This window comes from Saccoglossus kowalevskii, chromosome 14, assembly GCF_978046115.1.
Source record: "Saccoglossus kowalevskii chromosome 14, keSacKowa6.1, whole genome shotgun sequence".
NCBI lineage: Eukaryota > Metazoa > Hemichordata > Enteropneusta > Harrimaniidae > Saccoglossus > Saccoglossus kowalevskii.
In genome coordinates, this window is record NC_140654.1 from 1,051,047 (window position 1) to 1,078,767 (window position 27,721).

General features: G+C 33.2%; 1 protein-coding gene across 1 annotated transcript in view; it reads left to right on the plus strand.

Annotated features, from left to right (window-relative positions):
• LOC102804319 (proton-coupled zinc antiporter SLC30A2-like) overlaps positions 1-27,721 on the plus strand; it is a 238,541-nt gene that overhangs the window by 110,153 nt on the left and 100,667 nt on the right. Inside the window, exons 3-5 of the mRNA XM_085507759.1 lie at positions 22,555-22,784; positions 23,544-23,690; positions 26,355-26,508. Of these exons, the coding sequence (XP_085363885.1) occupies positions 22,555-22,784; positions 23,544-23,690; positions 26,355-26,508 (531 nt within the window). The remainder of the gene's footprint in view (positions 1-22,554; positions 22,785-23,543; positions 23,691-26,354; positions 26,509-27,721) is intronic.

Here is a 27,721-nt window from a genome sequence, read left to right on the forward strand (position 1 = left end):
AAACCATCTGGTATCCAGTATATCCATAGGATTGGTAGACCATCTGGTATCCAGTATATGCATAGGGTATCAATTATATGCATGGTGTTGGTAGACCATCTGGTACCCATTGTATGCATATGATTGGTAGACCATCTGGTACCCATTGTATGCATAGGGTTGCTAGACCCTCTGGCACCCATTGTATGCATAGGGTTGCTAGACCCTCTGGTACCCATTGTATGCATAGGGTTGCTAGACCCTCTGGTACCCATTGTTTGCATAGGATTGGTAGACCATCTAGTACCCATTGTATGCATAGGATTGGTAGACCATCTGGTACCCATTGTATGCATAGGATTGGAAGACCATCTGGTACCTATTGTATGCATAGGATTGGTAGACCATCTGGTACCCATTGTATGCATATGATTGGTAGACCATCTGGTACCCATTGTATGCATAGGATTGGTAGACCATCTGGTACCCATTGTATGCATAGGGTTGGTAGACCATCTGGTGCCCATTGTATGCATAGGGTTGGTAGACCATCTGGTACCCATTGTATGCATAGGGTTGGTAGACCATCTGGTACCCAGCATATGCGCAGGGTGTGTAGACCATCTGGATCAATTATGTGCATGGGGTTGGTAGACCATCTGGTATCTATTGTATGCATATGATTGGTAGACCATCTGTTACCCAGTATATGCACGGGGTTAATAGACCATCTGGTACCCATTATATGCACAGGGTTGGTAAACCATCTGGTATCCAGTATATCCATAGGATTGGTAGACCATCTGGTATCCAGTATATGCATAGGGTATCAATTATATGCATGGTGTTGGTAGACCATCTGGTACCTATTGCATGCATAGGATTGGTAGACCATCTGTTACCCAGTATATGCAGAAGGTTGGTAGACAATCTGGTACCCATTATATGCATAGGGTTGGTAGACCATCTGGTACCCAGTATATGCATAGGATTGGTAGACCATCTGGTATCCAGTATATGCATAGGATTGGTAGACCATCTGCTTTCCAGTATATGCATAGGGTTGGTAGACCATCTGGTACCCATTATATGCATAGGGTTGATAGACAATCTGGTACCCTGTATATGCATAGGATTGGTAGACCATCTGGTATCCAGTATATGCATAGGATTGGTAGACCATCTGGTATCCAGTATATGCATAGGATTGTTAGACCATCTGCTTTCCAGTATATGCACAGGGTTGGTAAACCATCTGGTATCCAGTATACCCATAAGATTGGTAGACCATCTGGTATCCAGTATATGCACAGGGTGTGTAGACCATCAGGTACCCATTATATGTATATGATTTGTAGACCATCTGGCACCCATTGTATGCATAGGGTTGCTAGACCCTCTGGTACCCATTGTATGCATAGGATTGGTAGACCATCTGGTACCCATTGTATGCATGGGATTGGTAGACCATCTGGTACCCATTGTATGCATAGGATTGGTAGACCATCTGGTACCCATTGTATGCATAGGATTGGTAGACCATCTTGTACCCACTGTATGCATAGGATTGGTAGACCATCTGGTACCCAGTATATACACAGGGTGTGTAGACCATCAGGTACCCATTATATGTATATGATTTGTAGACCATCAGGTACCCATTATATGTATATGATTTGTAGACCATCTGGCACCCATTGTATGCATAGGGTTGCTAGACCCTATGGTACCCATTGTATGCATAGGGTTGCTAGACCCTCTGGTACCCATTGTATGCATAGGATTGGTAGACATCTGATACCCATTGTATGCATAGGATTGGTAGACCATCTGGTACCCATTGTATGCATAGGATTGGTAGACCATCTGGTACCCATTGTATGCATAGGGTTGCTAGACCCTCTGGCACCCATTGTATGCATAGGGTTGCTAGACCCTCTGGTACCCATTGTATGCATAGGGTTGCTAGACCCTCTGGTACCCATTGTATGCATAGGATTGGTAGACCATCTGGTACCCATTGTATGCATATGATTGGTAGACCATCTGGTACCCATTGTATGCATAGGGTTGCTAGACCCTCTGGCACCCATTGTATGCATAGGGTTGCTGGACCCTCTGGTACCCATTGTATGCATAGGGTTGCTAGACCCTCTGGTACCCATTGTTTGCATAGGATTGGTAGACCATCTAGTACCCATTGTATGCATAGGATTGGTAGACCATCTGGTACCCATTGTATGCATAGGATTGGAAGACCATCTGGTACCTATTGTATGCATAGGATTGGTAGACCATCTGGTACCCATTGTATGCATAGGATTGGTAGACCATCTGGTACCCATTGTATGCATAGGATTGGTAGACCATCTGGTACCCATTGTATGTATAGGATTGGTAGACCATCTGGTACCCATTGTATGCATAGGGTTGGTAGACCATCTGGTGCCCATTGTATGCATAGGGTTGGTAGACCATCTGGTACCCATTGTATGCATAGGGTTGGTAGACCATTTGGTACCCATTATATGTATGGTGTTGGTATAAATTTTTGTACCTATTATATTATAATTTTCATGTATTCTGACTGTAGTTGCACAGACAATTCTATTTCTTTACAACGGTTTTAAACGGCTGTCATTTTCCCTGTCCTATCTCATCACGATGATAACATGAAATGAAGTAATTCCTACAAGACATGATCTGTCATCTTCATTTTATAACCTTTATATTAGAAGATAATTGTCTATAATTTTATTTCTATTACAATACCTAGTATTTTAGTTCATGTGCATAAACTCTGCCTGTTGGATAAAAATATAAGGTTATTACGAAGATACCTCAGAGTATGCACGAAGACAGTACAGCGGCAGTATTGACCGACGCGCAGCGGAGGTCAATGCGACAGCGCACTGTCTGATTGCATACTTTGGGGTATCTACGTAATAACCTTATAATTATTATTATACATCTTTTCCCTTCAAGGATACATCATGGGAATGCCAAAATCTAAAAGTTTAGAACAGAATCAGCGAACTTCATTGTATGGAGTCTAGTCAAATCCTGGTGGCAGCCATGTTTGTTTTTATTATTAGAGAACTCTTACGCACGTAATCATTTCATATTTGGAATTCGCATTTCCTAATATGGTAGAATGAAAATACCCGTAAAATACCACAAAATTACGGCACGCTGTAACTTATGGCGTTACGGTGACAGATGTATAATAATATCAAATATAATAAATTTAAAAATAAATATAAATAAAATGATGTATTCAATAAGAAATCTACCATTATGTGAATTTTTCTCATCTTATACAACACAGTAAATCAACTTGTAACCAGCTTTTCTATTAGTATAACCATCAATCAGAATAATTATCTACATCATTTGGAGTAAATAAGTCATTAGAAAGCTAATCTATAATTTATTCATGGTAATTTATCTCTTGGGCCACACAAAATTTTTTCACCAAACTATTGATGCAACATGTTTTGAATTTTGCTAAATTTAAATTAAACACTACATATGATATATCAAATATTTTATCCGAATCTTTTATTGGAAAAAAACTTCAACTTGAATGGGATTATATTATGTGGAAGGTTACATAAGGTGAAATGGTTTAGAGTGTAATTTGCGATGGCCTTTTTATGTGTCTATCCCACATGCAGTATGTTTATCATCGTCTAGGCCCATGATTATTCCCTGTGTATCAATCCATTTTAAGTCAAAGAAATGAATTCAATTGGGATTAATATTTTCTTATACTGTGGGATCATTTGAGATGGAAAACAAATCAAACACAGTTTTTTCAGGGCAATTTTTATCTAAAAGAGAACTTAATGGTGAGATTAATATAAATATATTATTAAAATACTGCACAGTATGCATATTAGTTGAAACCTTGTACAGTGTATTACTTTGTGGTATGCTAATTAATACTAAGTTGTATACATTTTACCAGTCTAATCAAATAGTGTATAAAGCCAAGCACTGGCAAGGTAGTGAAAAATAATACTTGTCACAATGCGAATCGATCAGCGATACATTTGCTATCTTGGATATACATGTATCATATTATTATTCTTTATATCAATCAAAAAACACTGTAACAAATTCCTAGATTTACAATAATGTTTATTGTTCTATTTATCATGAATATCATGGAATAACTCATTGAAGAATTGCTGACTGGTATACTCCAGTAATTTGGTAATGCATAGGGCATTGTCTAAACCTCATTAACATACTTTTCATTCTTCCCTCTAGGGAAATTAACATCATAATTCATAGTTATCCTTTTTTATACAGAAGTGTAACTATTAAGATAGTGTTGCTATGACAACCATGTCACAAAATTCATCATGTGTTACTGTATATTTATTCATTCACTGTGTATTCTGGTACTGGTAAAGGGGTGCCACACCTAGATAATGCCAACAACTTATAATTTGTAATTACTGCCCAAATAATATTTGGCTGACGTTATATTTGCATGAGAGAAAAAAGCATTTAATAGGACATATAATATTTATTAAGTTTCAAATATAATGCTTCAACCTTTTCACCATCGGAATTTCTTGCCCACATTTTTCTGCAATTTTTTTATCATATTCTGCAATATTTCTGAAAATGAACCCTAATTTTAGAGCCAACAGACAAAATTTGAGTAAATTTTCAGTTTTTACTCAAAAAATTTGCTATTATTGTCCCAGTCTTCTGAAGGAAAATGCGAACTATAAACAGAACTATTTTGTGAAAAGAGGTGAAAAGAGGTGAAATGGTTAATAATAAAATTGCAGCTGATCTGTGAGGCATACCTGCATTTTGATAACTGTCCGCTGATGTGTATACAAGTGCCAAACTTACCAAAGAAACTGTACAAGTAAATTTTCAAAAGAGTGGTGACATATGTTGATCATTTATGTTTCGAGTGACATTAAAACATAGTTACATTATTGTCACAGTAATGCATGCTCTTAGGAAGGTTAAATGTGAAGAATGAATAAATAAATGTTTTTTTATTTTTTAGTAATGCAGAATTAACTTGTTGATTGTGAAGTCAATATGTTTTAATTTTTGATAAAGCTATTCTCTGATTTATTTATATTCAGCTTGCTTTTCTTTTGTTCAGTTTAGATATGTTTTGTTCCCCCTGTTGTATCACATGACTCAATGTCAGCAATGTTAGGAGTGACACCCCTGTACTGCAAACTCATAATTATGTATATACTAGTTTCTATGGAGCCGAAGTTTGTATTCATTTGTGGATCATTCAAGTTGGCTTTACAGTCTAGGACGTCAAAAGTTGTACGCACAAATACTTTCTTCTTAAAATCGCATCATGTATCAGATGATTTTAGCTGACTTTTCTATTTAGAATAATGGATGTACGATGAAATGCTGAGTATCTGTTGAGTCGTAACAAGGCTGTCAAAATGTTTATTTATGACTAAGTGAAGTATCGATGGAGTTGTTCACTGACCTAGAAAGCTCTAGATAAGACTCCACTCACTTGAGGAACTCGTCAATTATATTTTCGCTATTTCTCATTCTGCGTTGGGACTTACATTCGTGAATATTTCACTTGTGGCAAAAATCTTTAATGACCAACTGTTTTCAAGAAGGAAGCATTCATTCTCCGTAGAATGGCTAAGCTTATGCTTTATCACCGTTCGATATCCTCCGATTCACTTGTTTGTAAGTCTACAGACTGTGAGCTTAAAAGGTAAGATGCTGGGCTTATATTGTTTTCAAGTTAAGTTAGAGAGAAAAAAAAAAAAGAATACATGTTTAGGTTTACTTGAACAAATATTTGTAAAATTTTAATACAGTAAGTTAATGATATCATAAAAAGACTATATTGTTCTCATTTTCACATCGCCTGCTGGAAAAAACTAAACGGAAAAAATTGTTAGTTCAATTTTTTTGTCCATATGAACAGAATTTAGCTTTCATATGTTTTGATCAACTTGTGCGAAAGTTATTAAGCATATTTTTTAATCAGTTGACCCTCCCTCCCTCCCCCCCCTTGGACCTCATCCTTAGTTTTTATTTGATGATCCCCTTATAACTATCTGCCTAAATAATCATTCAATTCTAAAATTCATAGTTTAGACCTTTCTTGGAAAACGTGATTGTGAGCAATTACCACATTTTCATTTTTTAACCTCCCTCTGATTCTTTAGTGATAATGGAGATTATTCAGTATTGTTATTTTTTTGCATACGGTATTCACAATTATTTGTGCAAGGAGAGGACATATTTTCTGTTTTGTCTTGGTCAATTTTATTAATGTTAAATATGATCAACATTTTGTGTTAATGTTTTACGTCGTAAGCCAATATTTTATTTCATTTTATTTCACAAACAGACACAATATATTAAACAATTTCTAATATTTTGCTGAAACTATAATGATCAATCTGAGAATACAACTATTAGATAACAATTTATCTTCCATTAAGTCTGAATGCAAAACAAACCACTTGTGTTACACCAACGACTTTCACCAAATACATCAGTATTTAAGAAGCTTGATGAGTTTGACTGTAAATTTGAAATGTGTGATGGCAGTCTACAACTGAGAGTACAATGCATATCATATAACTTGAAACAGAACATGCATGTAGTTATCGGTATATATTGATTTACGATGTCTTTTTGATGTACGGAATATTCTAGGTTTTGTCTCATAATGGCACATATGATCAGAACAATGATTACCCTGGTAGTTTTAAAATTAATTTTGAATGCTTCTGATTCATGTCTGCAATACACTCATTATCACAGATCTTATTCGATATAGCCACCTGGCAGCCATTTTGTTGTCTGTTTCTCTCTTATGTTTCTCTCAAATGTACAAAACTGGCACAATTTATCAACACTTCACTGTATAATTCTTCTAATTGTTAGCTCCGCTGTCGACGAAACAATTATTTGAAACAATTAAATGATATTTTCGACTTCTTGTTAAAAACCGAACGTCCAATTGCGTTGATATTACATATCAAGGTATTACATGTGGACCTCTCTCAGATTTGTTCATTTCGTGATGATATCTTCAATTCTCTAATTTTGATGAATATTTTTGTAATTTTTTGGTAAAAAGTTATATTTTCGACTTCTTGTTAAAAATCGCTAGTCCAATTGCTTTGATATTACATATCTAAGTACTACATGTGGTCCTCTCTTCTGGTTTGTTCATTTCATGATGATATCTTTAATTCTCTAATTTTGATGAATATTTTTGTCATTTTTGGTAAAAAGTAATATTTTTGACTTCTTGTTAAAAACCGCAAGTCTAATTGCTTTGATATCTTATATACTACATATTTACTACAGGTAGACCTTTCTCATATTTGTTTATTTCGTGATGATTTTGTTCTTCACTTATCTAATTTTAATGAATATTTTTGATAAAAAGTTATATTTTCAAATTTTTGTTGAAAACAGCAAGTCTGATTGCTTTAATACTATACATATTGTTCATTTTCCGATGATTTCTTCAGTGCTTAAAATGAAATGAGCATTGATAACAGCGGGGCTATCTCAGCCGAGAGGCTGCTAGTTTTGAAGTGCACTCATTAAATAAGCAGTGGCAATCTTTATCCATAACTGTGATGCGCTAAATTATTGATTGGGACAAGCAATGTCATTTACAAAGACTAATAATAATAATAATAATATCTTTATTGCATCCTTAGAAATAACATTTTCTAACGGTTAATAGCAATATGTATATAAAATGAATGTAATAGTAACAAAGAGAAAGTCAGTATTACAAATCAAGAGAATACTCCTTTCTTAAAATGAAAGAATTATGAATAAAATCACCTACATTGTATTAGTAATAGCCTAATTGTATTTTTGTCACTACTTTTTAATAAATAAATGAATTTCTGTAGATTAGTGATGACTATGACAAAATGAATGTCATAAAAAAGAAGGATGATTTTGAGAGGTGATTTTGATATCCAGTTATAACATCAAAAGTTCAATGTAGGATAAAAAACTAAATATTGATCATGGCGTCCAACTCGCACCCAAAAAGCCATCCACCAAACCTTCAGCCGTTCAAGAGGAAATAATGAAGGGGAATATATGTATGCGCAAACTACTTTTCTGGGTTCTGTTCTCTAGGTCCATGCCCTGAAATTGACCTTATTTGACCACTCGGACCAAACCATTTTCTCTTCTTGGATGTTTTTTTTTTCATTTTTGCTTATTTTTGTCCATGATTGGATAGAAAAAACAAGCAAACAACAAATACTCTAACTTAAAGATTTTTTTGACTTCATTAAAAAATAAAATCGTTTTTGCAGGATGGAAACTTTTTAAGGTCAACCCCCCCCCCCCACTCCACCCCCACCCAAAACTAAAGCAAATAAGTTTTTTTATCCAACATCGATCTTTTGACGTCGTCCCTTACTGTGAATATTCTTTACTTATTCAAATGCATTAAGCTGTAACAATTGGATTCATTCAAGCTTCAACATTTCAGCAGTTTGTTTGTTTTGTGCATGACTGATATGCAAATGCAATTATATCCCAAAACTAAAAGGTTTTGACTATTACAGGAAATTAAAATTAAATATTGATTTGAGTAGAAATGTTAATGAATTTGTATTTTTTAATATCAATTAAATTTGTTTTATTGTCCTCATTCAAATGGAGACAATTAATTTGAATTCTGTCTAGTGTGTATCTATCTGAAGCTTTTCTGAGACATGCATCAAATATTTTGTGTGAATTTCTCATGAGATTTTGACTGCAGATCACTTCAAAATTTCTTGATCTCTATGATATAATGCATCATCAACTTGTAATGTGCCTTGTGATGCGACATACCAACGATATGATGCGACATACCGGTACCAATGATGTGGTGCATCATTATAATCAACTTGTAATGTGCCTTGTGATATGATGCGACATACCAACGATATGATGCATCATTATAATCAACTAGCAATGTGCCTTGTGATAGGATGTGACATACCAACGATATGATGCGACATACCGGTACCAATGATATGATGCATCATTAAAATCAACTTGTAATGTGCCTTGTGATATGATGCGACATACCAATGATGTGGTGCATCATTATAATCAACTTGTAATGTGCCTTGTGATATGATGCGACATACCAATGATATGATGCATCATTATAATCATCTTGTAATGTGCCTTGTGATATGATGCGACATACCAACGATATGATGCGACATATCGGTACCAATGATGTGGTGCATCATTATAATCAACTTGTAATGTACCTTGTGATATGATGCGACATATCAATGATGTGGTGCATCATTATAATCAACTTGTAATGTGCCTTGTGATATGATGCGACATACCAATGATGTGGTGTATCATTATAATCAACTTGTAATGTGCCTTGTGATATGATGCGACATACCAACGATATGATGCATCATTATAGTCAACTAGCAATGTGCCTTGTGATAGGATGTGACATACCAATGATGTGGTGCATCATTATAATCAACTTGTAATGTGCCTTGTGATATGATGCGACATACCAATGATATGATGCATCATTAAAATCAACTTGTAATGTGCCTTGTGATATGATGTGACATACCAATGATGTGGTGCATCATTATAATCAACTTGTAATGTGCCTTGTGATATGATGCGACATACCAATGATATGATGCATCATTATAATCAACTTGTAATGTGCCTTGTGATATGATGCGACATACCAATGATGTGGTGCATCATTAAAATCAACTTGTAATGTGCCTTGTGATATGATGCGACATACCAACGATATGATGCATCATTATAATCAACTAGCAATGTGCCTTGTGATAGGATGTGACATACCAATGACATGATGCATCATATATCGATACCCAACAAAATGATAGGTACTGATGTACCTATGTATTGTTATGATGTGCCATTGTACTCCCTGTTAAACCATAATATGATGTACAATAATCACCAAGTAATTCCCCATATTTGATGCATCATACCCCACAATATTATTGATGCATAGGATAAGTACAGCAAAAAATAGTTTTAAAATAACAAGATATATGTAAAATATATCATAAAAAGTACATACAAGTGTTCAAATGTTAAATTAATCTTTTGTGTTGTGTAAATATAATTGGCAAGTTAATTATGTTAGGATCTTTGCTTGAGAGTATATATGTGAACTGTATATTTTTATTTTTGGATGAAAGTGGTATCATAATTTTTTGGATGGAGTTTTCCCTGTGTGTGTTATATTTTGGGCAATTCAATAGAAAATGTTATTCATTTTCAATTGAATTTGTGTCACAGTTATTGCATATTCTTATGCTTATATGTTTCTTAGGAATTGAATATCTGTCTTCCTATATGGCTAAGTTATGGTTATTAATTATAAACTTTGTTAACATTTTCCTTTTATAGGTGTCAATTCATTAAAATCCGGTTATGATGTGCTATATACTACAAATGTTAAAGTCTGATTCATTATATTAATGACGTTTATAATGCTTGTATATGAACATCCACTTTATGTGAATGCACACACTGAAATGTAAAATTGTAGGCAGTATATATCTCTCAAGAGAGATGATCTAGTAAACTAAGACTAGTATAAGCCACTACATGTGTGGAGAGATATAATTGATACTTTAATAGTTTACAAGAAATTCACGTGGGACCTCGCATTGTAGGGTGTACTAGTATGCCACAGGGATTCAATGTAATTTACTGAAAACTCTCCACATCAATAATTTATGCATGGCTTAATGGGCTGCATGGATAAATTTGAAACTTTAAAAGTTGTATGAGAGATAGAAATGTACATGTAAGTTTATCTTCACAGATCATGTGACCTTGCAAGCATCCCTTGTGCATCGCCAACACATAAAAATCATTACCTAGTGTTTCATTGCACAGTGAAAACTACACAGTAGATATATTATTTTCTGTTAAGTAACCATGAATGATATAACTCTGATTATTATATGATTGAAGGAATGATAATTGTTTACAATTAAAAAGAGTACTAATGGAAGTACCTTCATAACAGGTTTTTTTAATCAGTTCACACATGGTAAAAAAATAAGAATTGTAATTTGTGCATCTTAATTAATTTTGAATTGAGGTTGAGAACATTTTCCTGTATGTATACACACTGGCTGCCCCGTACAGTTCACAAAAAGTAAACATTTTAGCTGTTCATGCAACATCACAGATGGTAAATAATTTATTCTTGAATTTTAAAACAAGGAGTTATTTGTGTGTGTAAATTGAAATTTCTCATGAGTACTAAGTCACTATCTCTTGCACATCATACAATGCTTATTACAGGCACATTGGTATGTATACAATCATGCTTATTACAGGGCACATTGGCATGTATACAATGCTTATTACAGGGCACATTGGCATGTATACAATGCTTATTACAGGGCACATTGGCATGTATACAATGCTTATTACAGGGCACATTGGCATGTATACAATGCTTATTACAGGGCACATTGGCATGTATACAATGCTTATTACAGGGCACATTGGCATGTATACAATGCTTATTACAGGGCACATTGGCATGTATACAATGCTTATTACAGGGCACATTGGCATGTATACAATGCTTACTACAGGGCACATTGGCATGTATACAATGCTTATTACAGGGCACATTGGCATGTATACAATGCTTATTACAGGGCACATTGGCATGTATACAATGCTTACTACAGGGCACATTGGCATGTATACAATGCTTACTACAGGGCACATTGGCATGTATACAATGCTTATTACAGGGCACATTGGCATGTATACAATGCTTATTACAGGGCACATTGGCATGTATACAATGCTTATTACAGGGCACATTGGCTTGTATACAATGCACATACAGTTGTAGCAGAGCATATTGACTTGCTTACAATGCACATTGCAGGGCATATTGACTTGCATACAATGCACATTGCAGGGCATATTGACTTGCATACAATGCACATTGCAGGGCATTTTGATTTGGTAAGATTCTGGGAAATAAAACAAATAGTAATTTGTTGCCTACAAAATAATTCAGTGCTTTTTCAACAACTTATTATTTGACTATGAAATATAAATACCATACTATTAATAAAAAAACACAGTACAATGGGGTTAATTTAATTTTAATACAGATAGCATTCATGGATAATAAAAATATTATTGTCTGTCATTTATGTATTAATTACTCCTACCAATAACAAATGATATTGTCATATTACTGTTTTTCCTAAAATTGAAACCTGATGAAAAATTGTTTCAACAAATTGTTCTCAAGGCTGTAGTGCACAACACAACAGTACAACATCTTGGCAGAAAAGGTGGTGCTTTATTCGTGAACAGCCAAAATAGCACAAAAGCACCCAGGCGTAACTAAATACAAGTATAAAAGTGTAAGAGAAACACAATAAAAACTAGGAATTAACAGTAAAGATTAATGGAAAGTAAACTAAAAAAACTACCTGTGGTAGGGACGGGTGAGAAAGTAGCCAACTCAAAGATGGCGGGCCGCAAATGACGATGGGAAATACATTACCCAAACTACAAACATAGGGGGCGCTCTCTCTATCCAGAAACTGAGTTGTTGTCACATGTATTTTCACTGCTAGAAATGTCTTGGTTTAACATGTCATTCATAAAGAATACATCCATAGAAGTACACTTTGTGTCGCAGGAATCCAGAATACATCCATAGAAGTACACTTTGTGTCGCAGGAATCCAGAATACATCCATAGAAGTACACTTTGTGTCGCAGGACTCAAGAATACATCCATAGAAGTACACTTTGTGTCGCAGGACTCCAGAATACATCCATAGAAGTACACTTTGTGTCGCAGGACTTCAGAATACATCCATAGAAGTACACTTTGTGTCACAGGACTCCAGAATACATCCATAGAAGTACACTTTGTGTCACAGGACTCCAGAATACATCCATAGAAGTACACTTTGTGTCGCAGGAATCCAGAATACATCCATAGAAGTACACTTTGTGTCGCAGGACTCCAGAATACATCCATAGAAGTACACTTTGTGTCGCAGGACTCCAGAATACATCCATAGAAGTACACTTTGTGTCGCAGGACTTCAGAATACATCCATAGAAGTACACTTTGTGTCGCAGGACTCCAGAATACATCCATAGAAGTACACTTTGTGTCGCAGGACTCCAGAATACATCCATAGAAGTACACTTTGTGTCGCAGGACTCCAGAATACATCCATAGAAGTACACTTTGTGTCGCAGGACTCCAGAATACATCCATAGAAGTACACTTTGTGTCGCAGGACTCCAGAATACATCCATAGAAGTACACTTTGTGTCGCAGGACTCCAGAATACATCCATAGAAGTACACTTTGTGTCGCAGGACTCCAGAATACATCCATAGAAGTACACTTTGTGTCGCAGGACTCCAGAATACATCCATAGAAGTACACTTTGTGTCGCAGGACTCCAGAATACATCCATAGAAGTACACTTTGTGTCGCAGGACTCCAGAATACATCCATAGAAGTACACTTTGTGTCGCAGGACTCCAGAATACATCCATAGAAGTACACTTTGTGTCGCAGGACTCCAGAATACATCCATAGAAGTACACTTTGTGTCGCAGGACTCCAGAATACATCCATAGAAGTACACTTTGTGTCGCAGGACTCCAGAATACATCCATAGAAGTACACTTTGTGTCGCAGGACTCCAGAATACATCCATAGAAGTACACTTTGTGTCGCAGGACTCCAGAATACATCCATAGAAGTACACTTTGTGTCGCAGGACTCCAGAATACATCCATAGAAGTACACTTTGTGTCGCAGGACTCCAGAATACATCCATAGAAGTACACTTTGTGTCGCAGGACTCCAGAATACATCCATAGAAGTACACTTTGTGTCGCAGGAATCCAGAATACATCCATAGAAGTACACTTTGTGTCGCAGGACTCCAGAATACATCCATAGAAGTACACTTTGTGTCGCAGGACTCCAGAATACATCCATAGAAGTACACTTTGTGTCGCAGGACTCCAGAATACATCCATAGAAATACACTTTGTGTCGCAGGACTCCAGAATACATCCATAGAAGTACACTTTGTGTCGCAGGACTCCAGAATACATCCATAGAAGTACACTTTGTGTCGCAGGACTCCAGAATAATTGTCCCTGCTACAAAATGGTGTACTTTTTAATGACTTATGAAAACACAGAATACGCAGAATAAAAAATAGTTTACAATATTATCGTACATAAATTATAAAACTGTCATGGTTAGACAAATTGGTATATTCCCTATTTTTTAATTGATTAAAAATGTAGTTCCTGACATTTTGTTTCATATTATCTTGAGTTTAAAAAAATGTATAAACTCCTTAATATCAGCAGAAAATAAAACACCTTTTCTCAAAAATGAGGAACCCCAAAGTAGGTGATCCAAAAGTGTCCAAAATATGATGTGACCAATACTTGTTAGTAAATGATAATAATAATGTTGAATGTACATCTGTGAATAAAAGCAGGTGTACTAGACATTTGCAATACAATACTTGTTAGTAAGTGATAATAATAATGTTGAATGTACATCTGTGAATAAAAGCAGGTGTACTAGACATTTGCAATACAATACTTGTTAGTAAGTGATAATAATAATGTTGAATGTACATCTGTGAATAAAAGCAGGTGTACTAGACATTTGCAATACAATACTTGTTAGTAAATGATAATAATAATGTTGAATGTACATCTGTGAATAAAAGCAGGTGTACTAGACATTTGCAATACAATACTTGTTAGTAAGTGATAATAATAATGTTGAATGTACATCTGTGAATATAAGCAGGTGTACTAGACATTTGCAATACAATACTTGTTAGTAAGTGATAATAATAATGTTGAATGTACATCTGTGAATAAAAGCAGGTGTACTAGACATTTGCAATACAATACTTGTTAGTAAGTGATAATAATAATGTTGAATGTACATCTGTGAATAAAAGCAGGTGTACTAGACATTTGCAATACAATACTTGTTAGTAAGTGATAATAATAATGTTGAATGTACATCTGTGAATAAAAGCAGGTGTACTAGACATTTGCAATACAATACTTGTTAGTAAATGATAATAATAATGTTGAATGTACATCTGTGAATAAAAGCAGGTGTACTAGACATTTGCAATACAATACTTGTTAGTAAGTGATAATAATAATGTTGAATGTACATCTGTGAATAAAAGCAGGTGTACTAGACATTTGCAATACAATACTTGTTAGTAAGTGATAATAATAATGTTGAATGTACATCTGTGAATAAAAGCAGGTGTACTAGACATTTGCAATACAATACTTGTTAGTAAATGATAATAATAATGTTGAATGTACATCTGTGAATAAAAGCAGGTGTACTAGACATTTGCAATACAATACTTGTTAGTAAGTGATAATAATAATGTTGAATGTACATCTGTGAATAAAAGCAGGTGTACTAGACATTTGCAATACAATACTTGTTAGTAAGTGATAATAATAATGTTGAATGTACATCTGTGAATAAAAGCAGGTGTACTAGACATTTGCAATACAATACTTGTTAGTAAATGATAATAATAATGTTGAATGTACATCTGTGAATAAAAGCAGGTGTACTAGACATTTGCAATACAATACTTGTTAGTAAGTGATAATAATAATGTTGAATGTACATCTGTGAATATAAGCAGGTGTACTAGACATTTGCAATACAATACTTGTTAGTAAGTGATAATAATAATGTTGAATGTACATCTGTGAATAAAAGCAGGTGTACTAGACATTTGCAATACAATACTTGTTAGTAAGTGATAATAATAATGTTGAATGTACATCTGTGAATAAAAGCAGGTGTACTAGACATTTGCAATACAATACTTGTTAGTAAGTGATAATAATAATGTTGAATGTACATCTGTGAATAAAAGCAGGTGTACTAGACATTTGCAATACAATACTTGTTAGTAAGTGATAATAATAATGTTGAATGTACATCTGTGAATAAAAGCAGGTGTACTAGACATTTGCAATACAATACTTGTTAGTAAATGATAATAATAATGTTGAATGTACATCTGTGAATAAAAGCAGGTGTACTAGACATTTGCAATACAATACTTGTTAGTAAGTGATAATAATAATGTTGAATGTACATCTGTGAATAAAAGCAGGTGTACTAGACATTTGCAATACAATACTTGTTAGTAAATGATAATAATAATGTTGAATGTACATCTGTGAATAAAAGCAGGTGTACTAGACATTTGCAATACAATACTTGTTAGTAAGTGATAATAATAATGTTGAATGTACATCTGTGAATAAAAGCAGGTGTACTAGACATTTGCAATACAATACTTGTTAGTAAGTGATAATAATAATGTTGAATGTACATCTGTGAATAAAAGCAGGTGTACTAGACATTTGCAATACAATACTTGTTAGTAAGTGATAATAATAATGTTGAATGTACATCTGTGAATAAAAGCAGGTGTACTAGACATTTGCAATACAATACTTGTTAGTAAGTGATAATAATAATGTTGAATGTACATCTGTGAATAAAAGCAGGTGTACTAGACATTTGCAATACAATACTTGTTAGTAAGTGATAATAATAATGTTGAATGTACATCTGTGAATAAAAGCAGGTGTACTAGACATTTGCAATACAATACTTGTTAGTAAATGATAATAATAATGTTGAATGTACATCTGTGAATATAAGCAGGTGTAATGACATTTGCAATACAATACTTGTTAGTAAGTGATAATAATAATGTTGAATGTACATCTGTGAATAAAAGCAGGTGTACTAGACATTTGCAATACAATACTTGTTAGTAAGTGATAATAATAATGTTGAATGTACATCTGTGAATAAAAGCAGGTGTACTAGACATTTGCAATACAATACTTGTTAGTAAGTGATAATAATAATGTTGAATGTACATCTGTGAAAAAAAGCAGGTGTACTAGACATTTGCAATACAATACTTGTTAGTAAGTGATAATAATAATGTTGAATGTACATCTGTGAATAAAAGCAGGTGTACTAGACATTTGCAATACAATACTTGTTAGTAAGTGATAATAATAATGTTGAATGTACATCTGTGAATAAAAGCAGGTGTACTAGACATTTGCAATACAATACTTGTTAGTAAGTGATAATAATAATGTTGAATGTACATCTGTGAATAAAGCAGGTGTACTAGACATTTGCAATACAATACTTGTTAGTAAATGATAATAATAATGTTGAATGTACATCTGTGAATATAAGCAGGTGTACTAGACATTTGCAATACAATACTTGTTAGTAAGTGATAATAATAATGTTGAATGTACATCTGTGAATAAAAGCAGGTGTACTAGACATTTGCAATACAATACTTGTTAGTAAGTGATAATAATAATGTTGAATGTACATCTGTGAATATAAGCAGGTGTACTAGACATTTGCAATACAATACTTGTTAGTAAGTGATAATAATAATGTTGAATGTACATCTGTGAATAAAAGCAGGTGTACTAGACATTTGCAATACAATACTTGTTAGTAAGTGATAATAATAATGTTGAATGTACATCTGTGAATAAAAGCAGGTGTACTAGACATTTGCAATACAATACTTGTTAGTAAGTGATAATAATAATGTTGAATGTACATCTGTGAATAAAAGCAGGTGTACTAGACATTTGCAATACAATACTTGTTAGTAAATGATAATAATAATGTTGAATGTACATCTGTGAATAAAAGCAGGTGTACTAGACATTTGCAATACAATACTTGTTAGTAAATGATAATAATAATGTTGAATGTACATATGTGAATAAAAGCAGGTGTACTAGACATTTGCAATACAATACTTGTTAGTAAGTGATAATAATAATGTTGAATGTACATCTGTGAATAAAAGCAGGTGTACTAGACATTTGCAATACAATACTTGTTAGTAAATGATAATAATAATGTTGAATGTACATCTGTGAATAAAAGCAGGTGTACTAGACATTTGCAATACAATACTTGTTAGTAAATGATAATAATAATGTTGAATGTACATCTGTGAATAAAAGCAGGTGTACTAGACATTTGCAATACAATACTTGTTAGTAAATGATAATAATAATGTTGAATGTACATCTGTGAATAAAAGCAGGTGTACTAGACATTTGCAATACAATACTTGTTAGTAAATGATAATAATAATGTTGAATGTACATCTGTGAATAAAAGCAGGTGTACTAGACATTTGCAATACAATACAGTCTGAGTATAACCTCGGAATGAGCTTTGCTTTTTCATAAAAAGTAATAATTAAAGCAACGATTATTGTCAATTTCAACTTGTACCAGTATATGTTACTTATATAAGACATATTTAGATAGATTAAAATTTAGTGTGGCTGTTTTCAAAGCAAGCTGAGGTAGCTAAATATGAAGTCACACCTTACAATACTGTAAGACATTCTTGTAAATTAGCTTACAATAATATTTCACAACATATAGTAGAAATTTGTATACTTAAAGAGTAACAGTCGTCATGCCGTGTCCTGTTTGATATGGGACTCATAGCGACGTATACAACGCTTGTAAAATACTTTGTTTATTTACATGAAATTCGAACATGCGCTGCGTGACGACCACCGTACTTTAAGACTGCATGTGCATTTACAAATAAAGTTCCAAATAAATTCATATTGATTCTGCGAAACCTTACTCTAGCACTAGCCTTAGCTGTCTTCTTAAAAAAACAGCTATGGAACAAAACAGCAACAACTATCAGTGTATTAGGTTACAATTGGTGATCATTTTATATTCTGTATTCACCATTGATTGCAAATTGTCTATATTTTTATTCATATTTTTTTTATTTGTTTTATATTTTAAGAATAGGATTTTTTTTTTAGTTTATAGTTTTTAAATTTCTTTTTGTAAGACCCTTTTTATCCTTTCCTAAGGATTTTATGCATCTAATAAATATTATTACTATTATTATTAAAAATTATTCTTTAAAATGGTTCATTTTCCAATTTGTTGAGGTATAATGTATAGTATGAGGAAATATAGAATGACTATGTTTTGTTCACATTTATATATTTATAGTTTGGGATGTTGTTATATGACTCAATATTCAATTTTTGTGAAAGCAGTGATTTTATGAATAGGAAGATTCTTAAGCGTGAAATTATAATAATTATAATCTGAAAATTAGGATTGATGACATGACATACAAACACTAATTCAGAGCAAGTGTTTGATTTATTTAGTATAGAAATGATATTATGTACATTGTATATAGCCTAGCTAAGTGCTAGGTGCAATCATAAACATCAACACTAATTCAAAACCAATCTGATTAAAATCTGATGTAGTGTATGGGCTTTAATTATTTTGGCTATAAACTTATTTTAATTTTTTATTTTATTATTTTACTTTGAATTTGATTTTGTGATTTTTTTTAATTCCGCCCTACCTACATCTGATCCGACACCTATGTAAGTCCTGTTCAAATCTCGCGTAAATAACAGACAATCACAGCCCCCCCTTTTATACAGGCTGTCGGTTGCTTACTTTTTCATTGTAGTGATACTCTATGGGCAATCTTTCTGTACAATACATTATATTTTGCCCACTTGAATAAACCATTAATAGAAAATTGCTAGTATGTTTTTATTTACAAAAGAAATTCCACAGCATTTTACAATTTTTGTCATTACATTGAATATTTTTTTCACTTCCAACAAATGTGTACACTTCCAGATACATCTTCGCCAGCCAAGGTTCGTTCATTCAGTCATCACTTCAATTTTACATCAAACACTGAGCATAATTATCTAGAATGGAAGCAAAAAAATTAGTAAATCGTAATGATTAGAACACTGTAAATAGTTAAAGTAAACAATGCAAACTGATTTCAAATTGTATAACACCGGCCCACGACATCGCTGCAGAAAATTGGAGCAAAAAAATATTTCCTGATCAATTGCGATGTGTTCCAAATAAAAAATATTTTATTCCAGTCCAAATCAGCTCAATTAAATTGATAAAAAGTTATTGTATAATGTACAAAATGTTGATACAATTTGATGAATATTTACAGCTACGGCTTCAATACCGTAGACGATTTTGGCCCGATCGTCAACAAAACATCACCCTTCTCCAGGGCAAGCGACTGGAAAAAGACACCAGTGTTCAGTCGAACCGGTGGAAACAAAAAGAATAACTACGCAAAATAACTATCTAAACTCGAACCATTCAAGCCACAATATTAACATAAAAATGACTTTAGTTGCATTTGACAATGATAAACTTACCGAAAAGCAGTGTTATTCTCGGTCGCTAACGTCGGTATAATTTTATTTGAGTGTGTTTGCCACCTGACTCAACCCGGTGACGTCATCATGTGCGCTATAGAAGGAGGTCTGTGATTCGTTGACTAAAATCGTTGATGGTGGGTCTCATTGAAATCTTGTTACATAGGCATTGGGTCAGATGTATGTAGGGCGGAATTAAAAAAAATCAAAGTATAATAAAATAAAAAGGCATTAATAACAAAAGTAATACAAAATAAAATTAAAATAAGTTTATAGCTAAAATAATTAAAGCCCGTACACTACATCAGATTTTAATCAGATTGATTCAAAACAAACCTTTGAGTTAGTAGAAACAAATCATTGTTAATGACACAGTCCCTGTTGTAATGTTATTTATGCCTTAGAAGATGTATTAAGGCCAAAAAGCAAAATGTCTGCATGCTAGGTTTGTCATATTCAATCATAAATTGTCATGGACATGCAAATTACTGGCCATGTGACTAGTTATTGTTTCTGAATGATTTTGCAGTGTATGGTCCATAATTGAGAGTGAAAACATCAGATTTAATAAATGACTGTTTTAAATTTGCAGTCTATAATACCACATGGTCAACAATTTTATAGGATATATTATTTATGCTATTTTGGTTTCCAAACTCAAGTAAAGTTCACGTCTCCTGTATGGTATACCCACATTTGTAACACTTGAATTGAGTTGAGCATAACATTTGAACTGTGAAAATAACAAGAGTTGTGTTAAATTATTTGGTACAAATAAAAAACTCATTAAAATATCCATAAAATAAGGCATTGATATATTGTGCAGTTTATTGCTCTAGCAGTATCCATGTTTTATTCAAAGTGAAGATACATACGTTACCGATAGTTACTGATAGTTTGACTTTATAGTTTGATTTATGAGTTGGCAGTTTACATCAGAGTACATGATTTCTATATTAATATCTCAAATTATACAATAGACATATAATTGTTAGTGAGTTTTGAGTTTTTTTTTATATTAAGGGTAAATAATGACAGTACTAAATCTCCTCTTGTTAAATCTTCTACTAACACTAATGGTCATTAGGGACGACCTCAAAAGATCGATGTCGGATAAAAAACTTATTTGCTTTAGTTTGGGGGGGGTTGACCTCAAAAAGTTTTCATCCTACAAAAACGATTTTATTTTTCAATGAAGTCAAACACATTTCGGAGTATTTGTAGTTTCGTTTCTTTTCTATCCAATCATGGACAAAAATAACAGAAAATGAAAAAAACACACCCAAGACGAGAAAATGGTTTGGTTCGAGTGTAAATATGTGTGTCAAATGAAGTCAATTTCAGGGCATGGACCTAGAACATGCATAAAACCCAGAAAAGTAGTTTGCCCATGCGTATATTCCCCTTCATTATTTACTCTTGAATGACTGAAGGTTTGGTGGCTGGGTTTTTTGGGCATGAGTTGGTAAGACGCCTTGATCAATATTTATCATTTAAGTTTCAGTGGGAGAGGGGGGGGGGGACAAAAGGAATTAAGTTTTTTATCCTACATTGAACTTTTGATGTTGTCCCTTAGTGGTAACCAAGTCAGATCAGTCATATGCCCATTATTGCACAGGGGTTACCTAAAGAGAAGCCAGGGAAAGCAATGGCAAAGTTTTTAACAAAATCTTGGCAGTAATCCAGCAATGCATATGAATTCTAATTGATCATAAAGAGTCTGTCTGTTTTCATGTAAGTCCTTGATTACTCATGACATCTAAATGTTTGTCTTTATTTGCATAAACATCTGTTTGATTTTATGGTCAATTTCATATAATCTTTAAAATTTTTGAGCCAAAATTGAAGTTTTATCCATGAGGTAGAAATAACAGAAATGCATTATTAGAGTAATCCTTCCAAATTACACAGTAATGAAAGAAAAATATCTTAAAATGGTGTCAACTCATAAAAGGTGAATTTACCATAATAATGGTTTTATAATGGTGTCAAAGGAATGGCACATATATATGGAAGAGAGAGAAGATGTCCTCAAATAGAAAACTGAACTGCGCATTGTAAAATGATTTAGTAAAAAATTATGTGATTTATTGATGTGAGTTGCTACAATTTGAATCAATATTTTTTGTGCATTTAAATTGAACATAATTTGTATTTTATTCCAGGGTTGTGACATTTGGAAGTCAGAGGTACAGTAAATGGAAATCCAGAAGAAACAGTTCTCCTGTTCTCATAAGTAGTGATGATTTATCCTATGGTAGTATTGATGAAGAAAGCGGTAACTTTGATCATTGTCATAGAAACAATGTACAAAACATGACGGATTCCAAAGCCAGACGAAAACTTATTGCCGCCAGCATATTGTGTTTGTTATTCATGGCTGGTGAGGTTATAGGTGAGTAATAGTCTATGGCAGTATTCCTTGTCTCTGTAAACAAGTTGTTGATTTTACATATCATGATATATAGGTGTTTATTTTACATATGATATACAAGTGTTTATTTTACATGATATACAGGTGTTTATTTTACATATGATATACAGGGGTTTATTTTAAATATGATATATAGGTGTTTATTTTACATATGATATACAGGTGTTTATTTTACATATGATATACAGGGGTTTATTTTACATATGATATACAAGTGTTTATTTTACATGATATACAGGTGTTTATTTGACATATGATATACAGGGGTTTATTTTGAATATGATATATAGGTGTTTATTTTACATATGATATACAGGTGTTTATTTTACATATGATATACAGGGGTTTATTTTACATATGATATACAAGTGTTTATTTTACATGATATACAGGTGTTTATTTGACATATGATATACAGGGGTTTATTTTGAATATGATATATAGGTGTTTATTTTACATATGATATACAGGTGTTTATTTTACATATGATATATAGGTGTTTATTTTACATATGATATACAGGTGTTTATTTTACATGATATACAGGTGTTTATTTGACATATGATATACAGGGGTTTATTTTGAATATGATATATAGATGTTTATTTTACATATGATATACAGGGGTTTATTTTACATATGACATACATGTGTTTACAGGTGATTTCATGATATAAATACACAGGTAGTTATTCATGTTTATATGTTCATCTTTTACAGGTGGTTACTTGTCTGGTAGTCTAGCTATACTTACAGATGCTGCTCACATGTTAACAGATTTTGCCAGTTTTTGTATCAGTTTATTTTCGATCTGGGTGTCTTCAAGACCAGCAACAAAAACCATGAATTTTGGTTGGCATCGTGCAGGTAGGAATAATAAAAAGCAATTTTAAGGGTCAATTAAAATCATAGGGGGTAGCTGGAAGAGTTTTTGTGAAAAAAATTGATAGCTGGAAACTGAGAAAAGGAAATTGCATGCAAGGTATTGCAAAGAACGAGATGATGGCCCATTCAAGAAAAATAAAAATGTACAAGACTCGATGAAAAAAAAATGCACCGGCCACAATTTCAGGCACCTGTATGATTTCAAATGGCTGACCCTTAAGGCTAAACAAATATAGAAGATTCATTTCAAACTAATGCAAACAACTACCGGGGTATATTTTTTTTTGCCTAATATAACTGTTAATATTATGTGCACATTTGAATGCCAAAATTACACATTTTATATATTTTTTTCAAAATTTCTTTTATATTTTTGGACCAAATATTTAATATTTTCAATTGGCTACTCTTTTTGATCAAAATTTCCATTAAAATTGGAAAACAAATTATATACTAGATTATTTATATCATGTGTTTTGTTTCCAAACAAATTTAGATGATTTGTTAATATTCTGAAAAATTAAATATTGATTGACCTTTTTTATATATTAACAGCTTTTTTGAAATTAGGTTGGATGCCATTTTAAATGGATGTAATGTTTATGGTCACTCATAGTACAAATAAGTTCATACCTCTGGTATGAAACATTTTCTTGAAAAGCGGAAGCAAAACTTTAATTTTCATCTACTTCATCTAGCTAATAAATGTTCTTTGTGTCCTTGTAATAGTGAAATACTACACTAATAAGAACGAGTAATTATTTCCATGCAGTTATCATTATCAGACATACTCTTATAAGATAAGGAATCCCTGGAGCACATGTTTATAAAGCAAAAAATATTTGTTCCATCTCTTTTTACTGAAATAGTCCTGTCAAGGTTCACATCCATAATTAATGTAATTTGATGAATTAATATTTGGCACATATAGCAGAGAGTTTGTTGTATTATTTTCAGTCACTGAATAGTGACTTAATTGTTGACGCCCACGACTAATGACATTTTGTATATTCCACAAATTTGTTGTTGCTATTCACCAGAAATCCATATTTAAAATGGATTTAGTGACTGTATTGTGGAAGTACAGAGGATAATAATGTGACTGTACTATCATTTGTAAATGAAGTATAATTGGGGGGGGGGGGCATTTCTGTCCTTGAGTTTCATCTGGAACATTTGAGATATCTAACAAATTTGGTTGATTCAGGAGACCATAAGAGGGTATTTAGACTTTTAACTTGTTAATTCATGAGCTGATGCAATGTCTCATGAAGTGTTTGTTTTTACTTCACAATCGGTACTTTATAATAATAATAATAACAAATTTATTCAACATAAAAGTCTATTACAGGGAGCAATTTCACGTAAAACAAAAATTAAAATGATAGTTCACTCAACTAAAATTACAAAATAGCACATTAAATACATGTTTAATTATAAAAGGAAAAAAAAACATGGTAACAAAATGTAATGGCTGTAAAACAAAACAAAACGGTAATACAAGTTTACTCCACCAAAATCACGAATAAAACCTTGAATACATGTAAAAAATGAAAGAAAAAACATGTAAATAAGTATAAGAATAAAACTACTAAGCTACTAAATATGCCATAAAAAAATTACGTTAAAACCACCTGCAGACTTATTTGATGGAGTTGCTATGTTCCATCTCTCAAGTTCATATTTGTATGTATGAATTGTGCTATTTCAAATTCCTGCAAAGCTTGTCTTAATTATTCTAAATTTTTCCTTTTCATTCATTATGTTGCAAGAAAAATTTACTCCGACACCTTCACATCAGGCACACAATTGATGATAGTGAACAGCAAAGTTATTCTTGACCAACTCTGCAATAGCTGAAACTATCAAACTTTTTCTCTAATTTTTATTTTTAATAAAACATTTCTAATATCATTAGTAACAGCCATCACCAAAATGTGAACACTGAAAGCATATACAAAATACTGTAAAATACTTTATTTTCGCTTCAAATTAATTTTCGCTGAAGGAATAATTCAGTGAAAATAAAATCCAGCGAATATACCTTTTTTCCTATATTTTACATTCAACTCATCAAAAATCAGTGATAATAAATTCCATACAAAACACCCAAAAAGTCTTTTCAGCGAAAATTAATTCCAGCTAAAAAAAAAGTATTTTACAGTATACCAAATCACTTGCAATTGGAAAAAAATGGCCACAGTGTTGAGCTCTCGTCTCCAGAGGGCGTCATCTAATAAAATCCAATTTTTTTTAGTGAACTTCAGGAATAACAGTACAATATGACAACTCTATCAGGGAGCCTTGGCAAAATGTCAAATACTTCATTGTCTTGATTATACTAAACCCCTTTCTGAAAGCCTATCACTGAAAAAAAATATTTCCCATAATAGTGTTTGTCATACATCTTAATTTTCCCTGGCTCCATTGTGTGACCATGCAATTTCAACTACTCAGTTGAACCGTTAGTTTTCACATCACATTTCATGTGACATTAGCATTGTGTAGTGTCATTTAAAATTTACCATGCAATTGTGCTAAGAAAATATTTCCATAAGTTTTGGTAATTTGTATTTAAACCCCAAACACATTTTCAAAATCACAGCTATTGTGGCTTTCACTGATAGGTTAATTGATCTGTTTCAGAAATACTGGGGGCTATGGTATCTGTTTTACTTATTTGGATTGTTACTGGAGTGTTGGTATACATTGCTATTCATAGAATCATGGCGAAAGATTTTGAAATTGATGCTAAAATAATGTTAATCACTGCTGGATGTGGCTTCTGTGTTAATCTTGTGTAAGTATACAGTCTTTGATATATTAAACTGTTATGGATTACATCTATGTGCCATGGAAAAAGAGATTGTCTGTGGTCAACATTTTGGGTTTGCCTGTTTGAACAGTAAATATGGGAAGGTATATCATGTTCATATTTTATGTCAGTTCCAGATACAAATCATGTTAAGATATGCTTTATGTCCAAATAAAACCATCTATTTGTGTATCCTGCACCCGACCTTCTTACCTGCATGCCATACCATATTGTATCCTGTCCAGATTGTCTATCCCTTCAAAACCCTATATCCTGTCCAGATTGTCTATCCTTTCCAAACCATGTATCCTGTCCAGATTGTCTATCCCTTCCAAACCATGTATCATGTCCAGATTGTCTATCCCTTCCAAACCATGTATCCTGTCCAGATTGTCTATCCTTCTCAAATCATGTATCCTGTCCAGATTGTCTATCCTTTCCAAACCATGTATCCTGTTCAGATTGTCTATCCCTTCCAAACCATGTATCATGTCCAGATTGTCTATCCCTTCCAAACCATGTATCCTGTCCAGATTGTCTATCCTTTCCAAACCATATATCCTGTCCAGATTGTCCATCCTTTCCAAACCATGTATCCTGTCCAGATTGTCAATCCTTTCCAAACCATGTATCCTGTTCAGATTGTCTATCCGTTCCAAACCATGCATCATGTCCGATTATCTTTTCCTCCCAAACCATATATCCTGTCCAGATTGTCTATCCTTTCCAAACCATGTATCCTGTCCAGATTGTCTATCCCTTCCAAACCATATATCCTGTCCAGATTGTCTATCCTTTCCAAACCATATATCCTCTCCAGATTGTCTATCCTTTCCAAACCATGTATCATGTCCGATTATCTTTTCCTCCCAAACCATATATCCTGTCCAGATTGTCTATCCTTTCCAAACCATGTATCCTGTCCAGATTGTCTATCCCTTCCAAACCATGCATCCTGTCCAGATTGTCTATCCTTTCCAAACCATATATCCTCTCCAGATTGTCTATCCTTTCCAAACCATGTATCTTGTTTATCCTTTCCAAACCCTATATCCTGTCCAGATTGTCTATCCTTTCCAAACCATGTATCCTGTCCACATTGTCTATCCTTTCCAAACCCTATATCCTGTCCAGATTGTCTATCCTTTCCAAAGCTTGTATCGTGTCCAGATTGTCTATCCATTCCAAACCATGTATT